The sequence below is a fragment of the Acipenser ruthenus genome, chromosome 8 (genome assembly GCF_902713425.1).
Source record: "Acipenser ruthenus chromosome 8, fAciRut3.2 maternal haplotype, whole genome shotgun sequence".
In the NCBI taxonomy this organism is placed as follows: Eukaryota; Metazoa; Chordata; class Actinopteri; order Acipenseriformes; family Acipenseridae; genus Acipenser; species Acipenser ruthenus.
In genome coordinates, this window is record NC_081196.1 from 54,988,276 (window position 1) to 55,004,657 (window position 16,382).

General features: G+C 35.8%; 1 protein-coding gene across 2 annotated transcripts in view; it reads right to left on the reverse strand.

Annotated features, from left to right (window-relative positions):
* LOC117407350 (glypican-5-like) overlaps window positions 1–16,382 on the reverse strand; it is a 201,419-nt gene that overhangs the window by 176,977 nt on the left and 8,060 nt on the right. For both annotated transcript variants that reach the window (XM_034012293.3, XM_059029300.1), the window contains exon 2: window positions 14,587–14,748. In XM_034012293.3, the coding sequence (XP_033868184.2) occupies window positions 14,587–14,748 (162 nt within the window). The remainder of the gene's footprint in view (window positions 1–14,586; window positions 14,749–16,382) is intronic.

The window sequence follows — 16,382 nt, forward strand, 5'->3', positions numbered from 1 at the left end:
CAGAGGGTTGTTTTTCTAATCTCATTTCTATTTTAATCCTTGTGTCAATGTGTAATTATAGAAAATGTATCATTTTAAATCATACACGCCTTTTCCAAGCAACAAATGCGATTGGTTTGTGAGATTAAGTGTCTGCATTAAATGCCATTAAATAACAGGTTTAAATAGGTTTAACAAACCTCGTGTATCTCTCCTTGTGTTATAGAAGCCAATGAAGCTTAGAAAAAACAAATCAACAAACTGCTTAACCTCACAGTGAACAACAAATAAAAAATACAGTACAGTTTAAGTACAACATACAGCCTACTCTTTATTGTTGTACTATTATTTAATAGTTTATATTTCCATTTTTTTTGGTTGTCCTAATTAGATTTACTTGAGGCTAAGCCTAATATAGTAATTACAAACATTATACCTTAAAACATGTTTTCAGCTTGACTAAGGGATTGATTTGAGCAACCTTAACCACATCTTGGTCACTTAGTTTAGCTAAAGGTGATGAACTCTGTCACATATTTCTTTATATTAAAGGAAGAATGGACATGCAGAATGTAATATGCTCTGCTCCTCATAGTATGTGGTTGCAGATAATATTCACACTTTATGTTACATTCCAATTTTTTTCCATTGCTGTATATGGGGAAGAAATGGCGTCCTCATATGAGATCATAATGCATTTGTGTCATTCATGTGTCCCAATATAAAGAGGAGATAAGACTTGTTGTATCCATCCCCATATGAGGTTGCCATGTATGAAAGGGTGAAGAGAAAAAGGCGATATGTATTTTGATGAAATAATAATAAAAAGAAAGACTGTAAGTGAAATGGGCTCTTACTCTATTAGAAACAAGAGCAAACGTGGGTGAGCCCTGAGTCTTTCCCTTGGTTGAAGATCATTCTAGTGTGTATCATTTACCAGTACTCGGTTTCCAAGATCAAATGAGTACCTCTTCACAGGAGATGATTGCAGGCGTGAAGTCACATTACTTTTTGATTAATCTGCAGCAGTGATAAGGCATAGCTAGGTACACTTGATTTGGGCTTCCTGTGGCTTGGTATAATGCTATAATTGCTTCCTTTAATTATACCCTCAACCAAACAAGGCATAGAATTTAATTAGTTAAATAGTTAACTAATTAAGTAATTACCATATTTACCTATAATATTATGCTTTACAACTACTGTATGACTTATATTTTCCAAAGCTATCTTCCTCAGGTGGTATATTAGTACCTTTACCACACACAGTGCTGACATAAAGACATTATTTTAAAAGTGCTGCGAATTTCAGAAACCATTTTAGACCTGAACGGAATAATGACTAATAAGGCAAAGCTCTCAAATAAGCCTTTTCTTGTCAGTTATAAATTCAACAGAATACCAAATTCCCTCTTGTAAATGCTCTCGAGGCCATAGATTGCATTTCAGTCATCTAACCAGGAGCCCTCCATTTGCCAACTCTAGGATTTCATACAAAACCGTCTAAATGACAGATCAGTGAACAATGAATATGTAACTGTGTCTACTCAACACATCATTATTAATTCACTTATTTGCTCATCCTATGTATCACTTAAAAAGGCAGACGTCTTTATATTTCACCTACATGTGTATCATTTGTATGTGACAAGTTTACAAAAGATCATTAATGTCTAACTAAGGGCAACCCTCGGCTTAACGAATTTGGTGACTTCATAATGAGAATCCTATAATGCAGGTATAGTACCATTTTAATGGTTTTTTTGTTGTTATTGCTGTTGTTTGTTTGTGTTTTTGTATCACTTTTGTTATTGTGACTAAGGACTGTTAATTCCAAAGATTGCTATGTTTTAGCTGGTTGGCCTGTTTAATTTTTCACCATATTACTAAAGTTTAGGCATAAACATCTCTCCACTACAGTCTCCAAAGTGACACTGTACAAGGAGAATGACATAGGCCTAGCAGCTTCATACATTTTATTGCTGCTCTGAAGAATTCTGACAAACAAATAATTGTTTTGTTAAATAATATAAAACCTATACTTCATACCTGTCTGAATATTCCAGATAATGTATTTCTTTAGGAGAATCTTTCCTTCTTGCTTTGGGTTTGAAACATATGCACTAGTTCTGAAAGGTCACACTCGTGACAAACGATTATGTGCATATTTAAATGCAAAACACTTTGAATTAATTCCTTCCAGTAATTAGGAAGTATGACGTGTATGCATAAAAAATAAATCATATGCAGTAAATCTATATTTTTCAGAGCAGCTCTAAAGTTAATGCAGGCTTGTTCCACATCACAGTTCATATAGGTACAATATGTGTTTAGTTTGAAACGCAGTTGTCCCGGCTGCACCACCATCAAAATCGAGGCCTCTCACCAAAAGGTTATGCTGACCCCCGACACTAATGCAGACGGAAAAGGTCAAGGCAAAACATTCTGAGGCAAAAGTATTTGCCTAGCATTAGAGGTTTGCCCCGTCATTAAAATAGGACCCTATATGTTTCACATTTAAAATATGCTTCATGGGTCTATAGGTAAAACACAATTACTAGCATTGTCCTCTAATTTGGTCCCTTATATCCTGCATCATTTATCCCGTCAAATCCTTTCTCATTAGCCTCTTTTCTCAAACACACTGGTACAGCACATAGCCTATTCTCAAAGGAATGTTTTATACCATACTTTATACAAGCTTTATTATAGTTGTTTGTATTCAATGCTACAGCATGAAGAACTTTTTAACCCAGTCTTATTTTTTAATTAATCTTGCATTAATTTAAATTTAGTAACAAATTACGCTGCAGATTTTGAGAAAATGCCAAATGAAAGCATGTTAGTACAAACCTTGTACTGACAACGGTAACCTGAGGGTGAATCAAATTCAACCGATCCCAGGGATATCTGCTTTACCATCACACTGTGGTCTCACAGCAACACACGTGTTACCAAAAACACCAACATCATTCGGTCGTTCATTTGTTGCATAAATACAGACTTGTTTTGTAGTAACTGTTGTTCAGTAACTGTATTGGGTTACATTTTGTTCTTTGTCGAAGTAATGGAAATGATGAGAATGTAGCTCAGTGCATTGTCCTTCTCACTCTACTAGCTATAAAGATTTACTTTATAAAATGAGGAGTGACTCACAAGTCCACCAGATAAAATGGTTTCTAAGCTGCAGTTGTACTCTTCTGCCCATCTTGGAACAAGGCATCAGATTTGAACAATGATTGCCGAACTGATCAATACATTATGATGGCTCTGGTCTTGTGCAAGCTAAACATATTCAAAAACTGTTAAACTGCATTTCACTGTAATTAGCCTACTACATTTAGTGATTCCTGAATCACCACTAGGGTATTTCTACTACATTCAGTGATCCCTGAATTGCCACTAGGGTATTTCTACTGTTCAACTATTCCATTTAGATTTTGAAATATAAAAATAAAAAAGTGTCTTATTAGAATAAAGTGTTCAGACAAATACTGCTGTTTCAATGGAGCTGAATTAACCCCCTGACTAGTGTATGGTATATCACTCTGGGAACCCACTTGGAATTGTCTAGTAAAACTAGAGTTCTGCTGAAGAAGGTATGTTATACAATACGCTTTCCTGGGGGGGGGGGGGGGGGGGGTTGCTGTCGGAGCTTGTCGTGGCGCAACAAAAACAGGAATTAGATTTTACTAAAGCAGATGAAACTGCCCTTGTGAGCAAATAATAGAAAGGTAACAAGGGTCTGTTCATCTTCCTACCTTTGTGGTCAGAGCGAAAACAATGAAAGGACTCAATTCCAGGGAAACTATTCAACTAACAAATTACTTAAAAAAACGAAACAGAGGTATTTAAATGTGTGTAATGCAGTGTACTGTTAGAGGTGTGTGAAAAGTCTTTAAACCAAGCACTTAATGCTGCTGGACTGACCTTGAAACAAACAATAAAATGCAGCGTAGTCAAAGTCCATGGATCAAACAGTAATTGCTGTAATTAAAAAAAAAAAAAAAAAGTTACAACCAATGTGTTGTCTTCATCTGCAAAGTATGTTACTCTATACTACGTTCACTGTGATATGTAAACATGTAGGCTATATTCTGCCACTTTATTTATCATTTTGACATTATATCTTACTTGCCTATTAACAACCACCAGGCATTAAAATATTTGAACCCGATGACTTGATAATACAATTAAACCCCTATATGAATATTCCCAAGTAAAAGATAAACAGTAAATCAAATTGTCTGTAGAATCACTGACTGCATAATTTCTATTTTTTCCATGTTGGAATGAACAGATAGAAATTGAAGGAGGCATTATGGGTGTTTTTTTTGTTTTTTGGGGGTTTTTTTTACAGCTGAATAAAAAGTCAGGCCAGTAGTGTCAATGAAAGAAAGTAAATCAGCAACAGGCCTTGTTTACTTATAGTAACCAACGCAATATACAGATCTACTGATGTCTATCAGAACACAAATCTCCTTTCCTTTCATGCCATGCATGCCACACATTTCTGGCAATCACCTAACCTTGCAATTGTATCTGTAGCGGTTTGTTCAAAGTACTCATTATAACCATACATTCATCTGCGAGAAGTGCAGCACATAATCTTGTGTTTGATTAAACAATCACAAGGCGACTTACAGAGACTAGAGTGTGTGAACTATGTATCAGCTGCAGAGTCACTTACAACTACGTCTCACCCGAAAGACAGAGCACAAGGAGGTTAAGTGACTTGCTCAGGGTCACACAATGAGTCAGTGGCTAAGGTGGGATTTGAACCGGGGACCGGTTACAAGCCCTTTTCTTTAACCACTGGACCACACAGCCTCCTCAGTACTTGGCTATTGTCTTTACTTTTACCATATGACTTTCTATAAAACAGCAGGTTCTATTTAAGTGAGGAAAATGCATTTCAAATCATGTGCTTTCTTTCTCCTGCAGCTATAACAACTCATTAAGATCTGCTGAAAGATTGTTTTCCCTTCTGTATTTAATGAATGTTAAAAAAAAAATCTTTTTCATGAATCAACAGTGTGGTGCCATGGGTTTCCCTTTTTAAGTAAGGAATCAAAAGCATATATATGTATTTTTTTTAAAAACTGTGCAACCAAAAAGGCTTTTTATTTTATTTTTTTTAAGATAACTTGGTTATGAAACCCAGTAATTAAATATTAACATACTTCAAATATATGAGGCAACATTAAAAGATTCTGACAATCGTCAATATGTGTTAGAATGTATTGATCATTTTTAGGAATGCACAGTACTGAAAAAATTGCTGAGACTGTGCCTGCATAACATTTTCAGCAAGGAACAATAAACTGAGCTATAAAACACAATTAACCTACACATGACTCGTATAAAAAGATACATGACTGATAAAAAATATTTTCGACAGTAATACATTTGGTATAGGCAGGTGATAAATACAATCATGTTATGAATCTGTACATTAAAAAGTGGCTTCATTGAACATCCATGGAAAACCTTATTTTTTGTTTGATTTTTGGTTTTATTAGTCTTTTGTCTTTAACAAAGCATTGTATTCTGTCTTCACAGCTCACAATATAACAAACTGGTACTGAATGGTATTTGGCATTCAAAAATATTTGGTGGTATTTCTAATTCTATGTTTCAGTTGTATGTTGCTTGTTTGTATCTGGGAGGCGAACCTTTGAGGGGAAAAAAATGTAATTGGAAAAGCTTTCTTCTAAAAAAATATATATAAACATACTGCCACAGACAGGCAATGTGGTCCATATACCAGCATTCATTTTTTATGACAGAGATACACAGTAACTCTATCTGGCTGCACAGCTAACCATCCAGTGGTCCAATTACTTCATATAGCAGCAAAGTGAAATCGACTATCAAACTAACAAATCAACACATAACCCTTTTATTTTAAATGGGGCTGTCATGCGGTCAGATGTCTATGGCCCCCTGCCAGTTCAATCTGCATCTCTTGCTGCACAGGTCCGAATACAGGGGGTTTCCACGTGAACTACTGCATTTTGTTTTTCACATTCAATTTTGAGAAATAAATATGTAAAAATGTCATAAATCTGAGAGGAAACTAAACAGTTAATTATTTGTATTACAGTTATTATTAGGTGTATTAAGCATCAAACTGCATGCTTTCAGATTCATAAAAATAGTTCAAATTTAAGGAATCAGCTGTTGAGTAAATAGACTTCAGTGTGTTTTCTGACATTAATACTATAATCTTGTTTTCAGAATTCTGGAATATATTGTATAGTACAGTATACGATATGGGGTCTGAGGATATTGATATTGAATTTGATCAAGGCACAATTTAAAACTGTGTCTGAATTCCATTGCAAGAAGGACTTTCTGATAAAATATGCTTGGCTGAACATCGCAAAGAAAATGTTAGTGAGAAAAGTGGCCTGTGTGCTAATTAGAAGAGAAAGGAGGAAGAAAAAAAAAAAAACTTTTGGCATGCAATTGCAAACTTTCAACATCTTCACAAGCTCTGCCATGAAAGCCTCAATCAAGGCTTTTTTTTTTTTTTTTTAAATAACACACTTGCTTCAGATAAGAATCCACTCTCCAAAAGCTGCCCCCAACTGGGTGTGCACACAGAATTATAAGGTACAGACTGTCAAAAGAACGCCAATCTCACAGCATTCTCAATGTAATCTGCTGCCTAACAACCTTAAAGCCGCATCAAGCCCCTGCTATCAGCAGCATAACAAAGCTGTCCATTCAGTGGCAGTCAATACACTGTTTCTGTTTGTTACTGTGATTTGTTTAACAAACTCTTAACACCCCCTAACCATGGGACACATGAAATGATTAATTAGCCAACAACAGTGCTTCATAAACCTTTTTTAGAAACTTGATACTTAAATGCAACTCAATTGTGATAAACGCTATGCTTTAATAAAAGTGTGCTGTGACGCTTAAACTGCAGCCACCATGTTTCTGAGTCTCCTTCCTGAGAGTAACAAGCCTTGGCCACCGCGCTACAGCCCATAATCAGTTACCCACAATCAGGCGCTAACGACAAGTGCCTTGCCCTGTGATCAAAATTGGGCCCCAAGTCTTAGCAATGTAACATGCCACTCAAGCAAACCTGCATTCAGTTATCCATTAATAACTACAGCTCTACTGTTAAGGCTCGATACCACAGCAATACACTGGTTTTAAAGTAAACGGGATGCTTCTGGGCTACTGGCTTTTACAACTGATGGGCTGTTTTGTTTTTTTTTAATGTAAAACTTTAGTGCACACAGACATACGGTTTCATGGATTAGACTTTAGGTTACAGAATCTAAAATAGAGAACAATGTGCAAAAATAAAATTAAAAAATCTGTAGCTACTTTTCTTGATTTGATACTGATGCAGATAAGTGTCTACCATATTTCATACAATAAACTCCTGTACTACACAGAAGAAACAAATGCTCATCAGCCCGGCCACAAAAATCTGGCGAATACAGTGCTAATCAAGCAAGGGACAGCAAAATAAACCAAACATTTTTTTTTTTTGTGGCTGCAAGCAAATTTTAGAGTTATTAACAGGGGCAGTAATTGGACTGTACTGTACTTGAAACCACAAATTGTTAGAACAACTGGAAACCCTTCAGTACAAAATAAAAAGCTTTCGTGCGTGGCTTTCTGATGATCTGCCGCACGCACAGCAGCTACTGACCAATGCTGTTTTTTTAGCTTGGTTTTATATAAATATCCATGGCAACCAGCCTGGAACCGATCTGCGTCCCACTGATTTAAAATCTGACCCCCCCCCCCAGCCACAGGCAAAATATAAATTAGCAGCCGACAGACATACTGGAAATTATCCTGAAATGTCACTGATCAAGGCAAGAGATCCATGGTGTTCATCAGTAAGTCCATGCAGGTTGCACCAGCCCAACTGGATAAGAACAAATTATAAATCGGATTCCCTGAAGCTGTTACAGCTTTTCTTCCCTACTAAGAATCCACTGCTTTAACAGTGTTGCATACTTGAAGGTATATCTTCCCTTAGCACTTGAAAACTTTAATATAAAATAGTTTACTCACACAATTGCCAGGGTGACAAAGGTATTAAATGAAGCAACTCAGGGGCCTTTCTGATAAATATTTTACATTTTAAGAATAAATAACTGGGAAGCATACTTTGCGGAGTAGAACATTGCTGGTGATTCACACACGTTTTTATTCATCACGCCTCTAACTAATCATACACATGCAAAGTCTGTTAGTTAATGTGGAATATTAAGAGAGTGTATGTGTCCCTGTGAAAAAGCTGAGCTTTGTTGTTTTACTAGTATACAGCAACCATGTGCCCCCTCATCGAATTGTAGCTATACTAAGGAGTTCATGCAATAACAGTTATTGATGTCACCTGAGCTATGCATAATAATCTTTTTGACCAGCAGTAGTCCTACAATCTTACTGCCCATGGTGGGCCGCTTCCACTTGCCAAGATTCAGTGCTCTGTGGGGATGCGGCTAACTGAATCTATTAAACTAATCACAGGAAAATGATGGATTATTTATGGATTATTCTTGTTTGTACGAATTTTATTTTCCTTTTTTTAAATCAACTTACAACAAAGTTAACTGCAGACCGCCTCTAACATTTTTTGTGTGTAAATATGTAGGACATTTAAACAATATGTGAACAACAGTAAACAGTAAACAAGAATGACTGTGGTCTAAAAAAATAATAATAGCTATGCCAATTTAAAACTTAACCGTGGACACAATCAAAAATAAAAATACAAGTTTGTAAGTTCCCATATAGTGAAAGCATGGTAAGCACAGGTAAGCATTGTAAAGCCCTGAGAGGAGTGGTAAAGGTAAAAAAGCATGGAAAAGCATGGGAAAACTGCAAAATTACTGTGGTAAACTTTTATAAGAGTTACAATGGACAGGTTTCGTACATAAAGATGCCATCATGACTGAAATCCTAGTTATTTTCTGGTCATGTGGAGGGTACTGTATTGTAGTGTTTGAGGGGGATAAGGAGATATGGGACACTATTATAAAAGAAAAGAAAAGAAAAAGCATATATTAACATTGACCAAAAACAAAATGGTCGAACCAAGCCCCCTGGCATAACTTCAGAAAACTAGACAATAGTCATAGTCTTCTATAATTGTGATTTTTTTAAGCAGTAATTTATCCTCTGGACAAAAAATCAATTTTCTATGTCTCATGCAGGTTCTTAAACATAATAAAGTATGCTGAAAAATCACTATCTATATGGGTTTTAAATAGCTAGCATTCTGCAGTTAACACTCTGCAATGATAAAAGATACTGCTCTAAGCTCAAACATGCAAATTATATATGTTTCTTGCATTATTAAAATAAACTGTAAGTTGGCCACCCTCCACCGATTCGTATCATTTCCTTGCCCTTACTCGGGTAATGTTTGTCCTTAAGCCATACTAACAGATGACAAGTTTTATATTAAAGTTTTCAAGTGCTAAGGAAAGATACAGCCCACTACAATGTGCCTAATGAATCATAAGAGAAAGCTTCAGTTATGTGACCTTGTGCAAAAACACTAGCATATCAAGATTATTGTATACAATTGTTAGCAACATCAGTATATTATAATAAATGTCACTGCAATAATAGAGCACAGTACTAATGCTGTAAATGTAGGGCTACTAACACCAAATAAGAAAACCTTTAAGTGAAGTTCTCTAGTATAATATAACAATTCACCTGTGCATATTCTTTAGGAACTGCAAAGGGTTGTAGACACTCTGTGGTTTTTACATTGCACTGTTACTTTGGGCTGTCTTTTGTGTTGTGTGCATCACTGTAAAATACTTTTCAACACAATTATTTTAATATTTTTATTCACATATCCTGGGTCACAAATTGTACTGCAAAATGTACTGTTGCATTGTTTTAAATACACTAAACTCCAAATACACAATTGCTTAGAAGATGTTCAATTAAAGAAAACAGCAGGTACCAGGCAATGATTACACAATGAACAATGAAGAAGCCATTTAGGGTCACCGTTTTTTTTTGGCCCACTGACAATCCCTTATATTAAAATCAAAATGAGAAGCTGTCTGAGGGCTAAACTGAAGTGATATTAGATAGATTCTGATTTGTCCACAATCCTTGCCATGCGATACACAGTAAATTATAGCTGGGCACGAATTTAACAGAATCCAATTTTAACTGTATTGCTTCAATTTATTTAGGGAACAGAAATAGACTTGGGCTTTTGCTGCTAATAGTTCATCTTGAATGCAGTTCAATGACAGCTTCAATTGCCAAGCCAAGATAAGACACTTTGTTAATGCATCACATTGGCAATGTTATTGCTCTAATGTTTTCTAGTATTGCGGATATAGGTGGTTTAGTGTAGCTTGAACAACACATTTTCTACCTCTAATTGGATGTTTAGAGCTTGAAAAATATACATACATTAAAATACAACACATTCAAGTTACAGTTGTCTGGTTTATTTTTCATTTAATATAACTGTTAAGAAAAGAGTTGTCAGGATATTTTCATGTAGCAATATTGTATATGCTAGTGCACTCACTACCTGAACAACTGTTGTTCAGAGGCTCCTAAGACCTAACAAAAGAACAGATTACTTGAAAGGTCGCCAGCAATTTCTTTAGTCGAGCTGACAACCTTGACACAGTTGCCCATACTCCTCAGTGGTTATTAAAGAACACAATAGCATACTGATTCAAATCTTCCTGGCAACGCCACCTTAAATGAAACCTAAAATGAATACTGTTACATAAATAACAGTTCATTTGACACCCCACTAATGGCTTTCACTGTAGAATAAAACGTTCAATAAAAATGGTTTTAAAAAAAAAGAATTGCATTTTTTAATTGCTTTGGGTAAAACCCCTCTCCAATTACTGTTAAACGTTAAGACCAGTTTAAATGTGAACTAGGCAGGATCTAAAGGATCGACTTGCTGTTATTTTGTATTAATTTTATATTGCATTCTTTTTTTAAATATCTTAAAGAATGTTTAATTATTCTTTGCCCTGTCCACTTTAATGATCTTCTTTTTAAAATGAAACTCATACATAGTGTAAACCAAAATATATGAATTGCCCATCTGGAAGATTTTTAAGGCAATTGCAGATATCTGTCCCATGGATATCTATTATGCAGAGCATTATCTTTGAGTTTTTACTGTCGTGTTATTACCTGTATTATTCTAGCACAAGTCAGTCTGCATTCCTTTCACATAAGCACACAAGCCAAAATAATGGGGGCCCTTCATTCCAGGTTTTGGAAAGTGTGTATTGTGACACGCAGCAAAGAATTTTGGAAGTGTGCACATTTTTTAAGCAGTGAGACACTTGCCATGCTTCAGTCACAGGGATTAAATAAATAGGATGCACTAAAATATGCTACTACGGATAACAAAATGCTCATCATCTTGCCCGGTCATTGTTACATTAGGAATCACAGAAAGAGGCTGAAAAGGATACTTTAATGAAAACCAGTTATTTTCAAACTGCTGGCTGCTTCACAAGATGCAGAACCATTTTGATTAGTGGACACAATTAAGTTGTATTTTACTGCATGCCCACTTTGCCTGGAAAGCTGCAAGGTGTTGAAACTGTTAACCAGGCATCCCAGTGTCAGCAATGCAGAAAAGAGCAGAGTTTACAACAAGGACATCTCTTGCAAACACCAGGCTGGATTCAAACTGTACAGTGTGATGTTATCGCAAGGTAACAGGGTTTGAAATCCCAATGTATGTGAATGGTGGAGGGAAACCGCTTTTTATTTATACCTAGTTTACTGCTCACATAGAGGCACATTGTGAGCAAAGCCCCCATTGACAAACGTTGTTACCTTGGGAACAAGAAGCTACAGCGGCAGTCAATCAAAGTTGGTATGGCTGCAGGAATGATACCAGAGTGTTCAGATGTGGATTTTTATTATTATTATTATCTTTTCTTCTCAGTTTTATTTGTGCACAGGATCCTGAACAATTACATTGGTAACTGCAGGCAAGAGGCTACGATGTTACTTCAAACGCAAATACAATTTGTGAGTGTCTACCATATGTACAGTTACCATTTATGTTTTGCTGATACTCCATGGCCATTAAGGTAAAGAAATGGACAAATAAACGTTTTTCTTTGTCCTTAATATACAGATAGAATGTGTACTCCTGCATGCTTTCTTTGCACACGATGTGAGGCTGTACAATAGCTAACCAGTAAAAACAACTGTTATTTATTTTGTTAGAGTCCAAAAAAGGACCCCTGTTAACCATTAAATAGACAAGGAATTTTGTAATAATTTCTAAACACAGAGAACAAATACCAGCTCTTCTAATTAACTTTGCTTCCATTGTGAAGTGAGGTTGTCATAGAGATATGACGTCTCAAGACAAACACTGGCTTAGAGCCCATGTAAGTGTACATGGGAGCTTCAGCTGATAATAATCTTTATATCTGATCGACTTGCAAGTGTAAATGCAGTAATAATGTATAAATCTGATATGAAAAAAAACATCTCTACCATTATGAATACATGGTAAAGGTATTAATATACACCTTTCCCCCAACAGATGAACGGTTATCGCAGCATCACAAGTTACATATAGTGAATGAGAAATGTATATTGTGGGCTATAAATTCACTACCATTATAGTGGCACTATTCCTCTGTGTTAATAGTGCAATACTGCATTTCCTTAGACTTTTCTTAGACATTTCCAAATGACCTACAATTGTGTTTGCTATTGGAGTGAAAAGAGATCATTAAAAGTATTGGTGAAATTGGTTTCGTTCCAGACCCCAACATTTGTTTTCAATTAGGAACACTATCACAGAAAACAAAAGGCCAGTACTGTTTTGTCCCTTTTCTTTCTTTTCCCTCCTTTTTTGGCGCATGCAATTTATTTGGTGCACATGATTTAACCATTACCACATAAACCATTGTTTTATAAAATGTAGAGAGGTGTAACAGTAAAATTTAATAATGGCAGGAGGCAACATGTTCACATATCAAAAGTGTATCGATATGTTTCCTTCTGAAGACCATTAAAGATTATTAGTCTTACAATGAAATTTAGAATGATTATGTTTAGGCAGGCACCTTCAACACATGTACAAGCTTCCCTGCTGACAATTGTGTTGTGGTGGGTTAGTTGAGTTAATTGCTGCTGCTAACAAGATGATATGTCTGATATATATACAGTATATATATATATATATATATATATATATATATATATATATATATATATATATATATATAAAGTTTGAGAAAAAGATTATTTACAGGGAAGCTCACACAAGTGTTGAAGTTGATTTTCAAACTCTCACAGAGATACTTAACATCCTGACAACTTTTTAATCTTATAACTTTAAAGTCTGTTTCAAAGCTTTTTTCAAAGTGTCTGCTCTAGTGCACTGGGGTTTGAGATCTGTCCTACAAATCACTGCAGGAAGAGCGATTAAAAAAAAAAAAAAAAACTAAAAACATAACAAACGCTCTGGCTTTTCTGTTGCGTACCACATCATGGGTCGTTATTGGTGGGTTACCCGTTTGACAATGTGGGCAATAATCCCTGTACTCTCAGTGCACTAGAGCGGGTATTTTGAAAAGAGCTTTGAAACAGAAGTTATACGTAGTGCTGGGACAAATATCCGAATATTCTAACACATTTTTTATGACATGTATTCGGATACAAAAATCAGATGTTTGTATTCACTAGAACTGACAAAAATACCTCACTTATTCACCGCAGAAATTGTGTGACAGTAGCAATGGCAAATTAAAAAGAGCTCAGCGTGCTATGTGAGATTAATATATAAACAAAAAAAACACTAGATCAACACAACAAGAAGTAAACAAACCAGATTATGCATGCGCATGCATAGTGATCTCTATGGCAATCTGGGTCAAAAACGCTTCGTGCTGCTTTAGAACGAGTCAGAATCTCATGGGACAAAAAACAAAAAAAAGGCAAGCATGTCATTTTGAAATGCCTCACTTAAACAGTGCTCAACTTGCTGGAAATGTTGTGTAGTGATTTTAATATTTAAATAATACATTTTGATATTTAAAAAATAAATAACATGCGTTGTCAACTTTATGTACTATTTATGTCAGGAATAAATAAAACAACATTAACTTGAACTGCTATTTGGCATCCTTTGTTTGGTAGTTAATTCACTGGGGTAAAGGAAGGCCTACACAACGTATTCTTTACTCCTAGGATATTTTGTTACATATTGTAATGTCTTGCTGTAAAATAAGGGCACACACACAGGGGTCACGCCCCCTGCTGCTATGCTGTCTCTGCTTGTGTTCTGAGCATATAATGGCTTTTATTACTTTTTGAAAACAAATGAATATTTAAATTATGAGCGAATATCGAAACACGAAAATCCTGTGTTCATCCCAGCACTAGTTATAAGTGTAAAACGTTGTCAGAATATTAACAATGAAAAGAAAACTTATAGGTCAGTTATTTAAACAATATGTGGGTGATGTGTAACGCTACATTTTTCTAAACCCCACTACTTACTCTTGAGAAGTTGAGAGTTAATTAATGCAATTTCTTTACAAATCAGTATTCCTGCTCATAAAAACGACACAAGCTTACCTTGAAATGCAGCTACATTTCGTGAAATTAAAAACTTTAAACTTGAGCTTGATGTTTGGAGTAAATGTTGAATGTCGTTTCGTGCAGCTACTTGGTATCTCTCTTCCATCTTCTTGGTACAGCACGTCAGGCTTTTAGAACTGCATACCTGAAGATCAGAACCTTAAGACAAGCAAAGAAACAGTTGGAACAGTTCACTGATAGCTACAACTTCATTAACCCTCAAAAAAATAATACTGGAAATGTTAAAAAGGTGTGTATCAATGATGTGTACGTACAAAGGGTACGGAAATGCAAATAGAACTGTATTGAAATCCATAGTATACCCCTTAAAGACAAGTCACATGACCTCAAAATGGAGGCCATATTCAGTCAATGTCATAGTCACATTTATAATAATAATAATATCTTTATTTTTATATAGTGCCTTTCATAGTGGGCCACCATCACTTTACAGAGGTAGGCTGTGAACTGTGCATTACATCAGAGTCACTTACAATAGGACATTGATTTAACATCTCATCCGCAGGATGGAGCACAAGGAGGTTAAGTGACTTGCTCAGGGTCACACAGTGAGTCAGTCAGTGGCAGAGGTGGGATTTGAACCGACGACAAGCCCTGGACTTTAACCACTGGACCACATTGCCTCCTTGAATTTAGTATGCACTATATGAAGTCACTATCTAAAATGGTTTCTGAGATATGAATATGTTATACTGGTTGTAGCAGATTTGCAAATATATATATATATATATATATATATACACACACAGACGTGCTCAAATTTGTTGGTACCCTTACACTCATTGAAATAATGCTTCATTCCTCCTGAAAAGTTATGAAATTAAAAGCTATTTTATCATGTATACTTGCATGCCTTTGGTATGTCATAGAATAAAGCAAAGAAGCTGTGAAAAGAGATGAATTATTGCTTATTCTACAAAGATATTCTAAAATGGCCTGGACACATTTGTTGGTACCCCTTAGAAAAGATAATAAATAATTGCATTATAGTGATATTTCAAACTAATTTGTTTCTTTAATTAGTATCACACATGTCTCCAATCTTGTAATCAGTCATTCAGCCTATTTAAATGGAGAAAAGTAGTCACTGTGCTGCTTGGTATCATTGTGTGCACCACACTGAACATGGACCAGAGAAAGCAAAGGACAGAGTTGTCTGAGGAGATCAGAAAGAAAATAATAGACAAGCATGGTAAAGGTAAAGGCTACAAGACCATTTCCAAGCAGCTTGATGTTCCTGTGACAACAGTTGCAAATATTATTAAGAAGTTTAAGGTCCATGGAACTGTAGCCAACCTCCCTGGGCGTAGCCGCAAGAGGATAATCGACCCCAGATTGAACAGAAGGATAGTGCGAATGGTAGAAAAAGAACCAAGGATAACTGCCAAAGAGATACAAGCTGAACTCCAAAGTGAAGGTATGTCAGTTTCTGATCACACCATCCGTCGCTTTTTGAGCGAAAGTGGGCTCCATGGAAGAAGACCCAGGAGGACTCCACTTTTGAAAGAAAAACATAAAAAAGCCAGACTGGAATTTGCTAAAATGCATATTGACAAGCCACAATCCTTCTGGGAGAATGTCCTTTGGACAGATGAGTCAAAACTGGAGCTTTTTGGCAAGTCACATCAGCTCTACGTTCACAGATGAAAAAATGAAGCTTTCAAAGAAAAGAACACCATACCTACAGTGAAACATGGAGGAGGCTCGGTTATGTTTTGGGGCTGCTTTGCTGCGCCTGGCACAGGGTGCCTTGAATCTGTGCAGGGCACAAT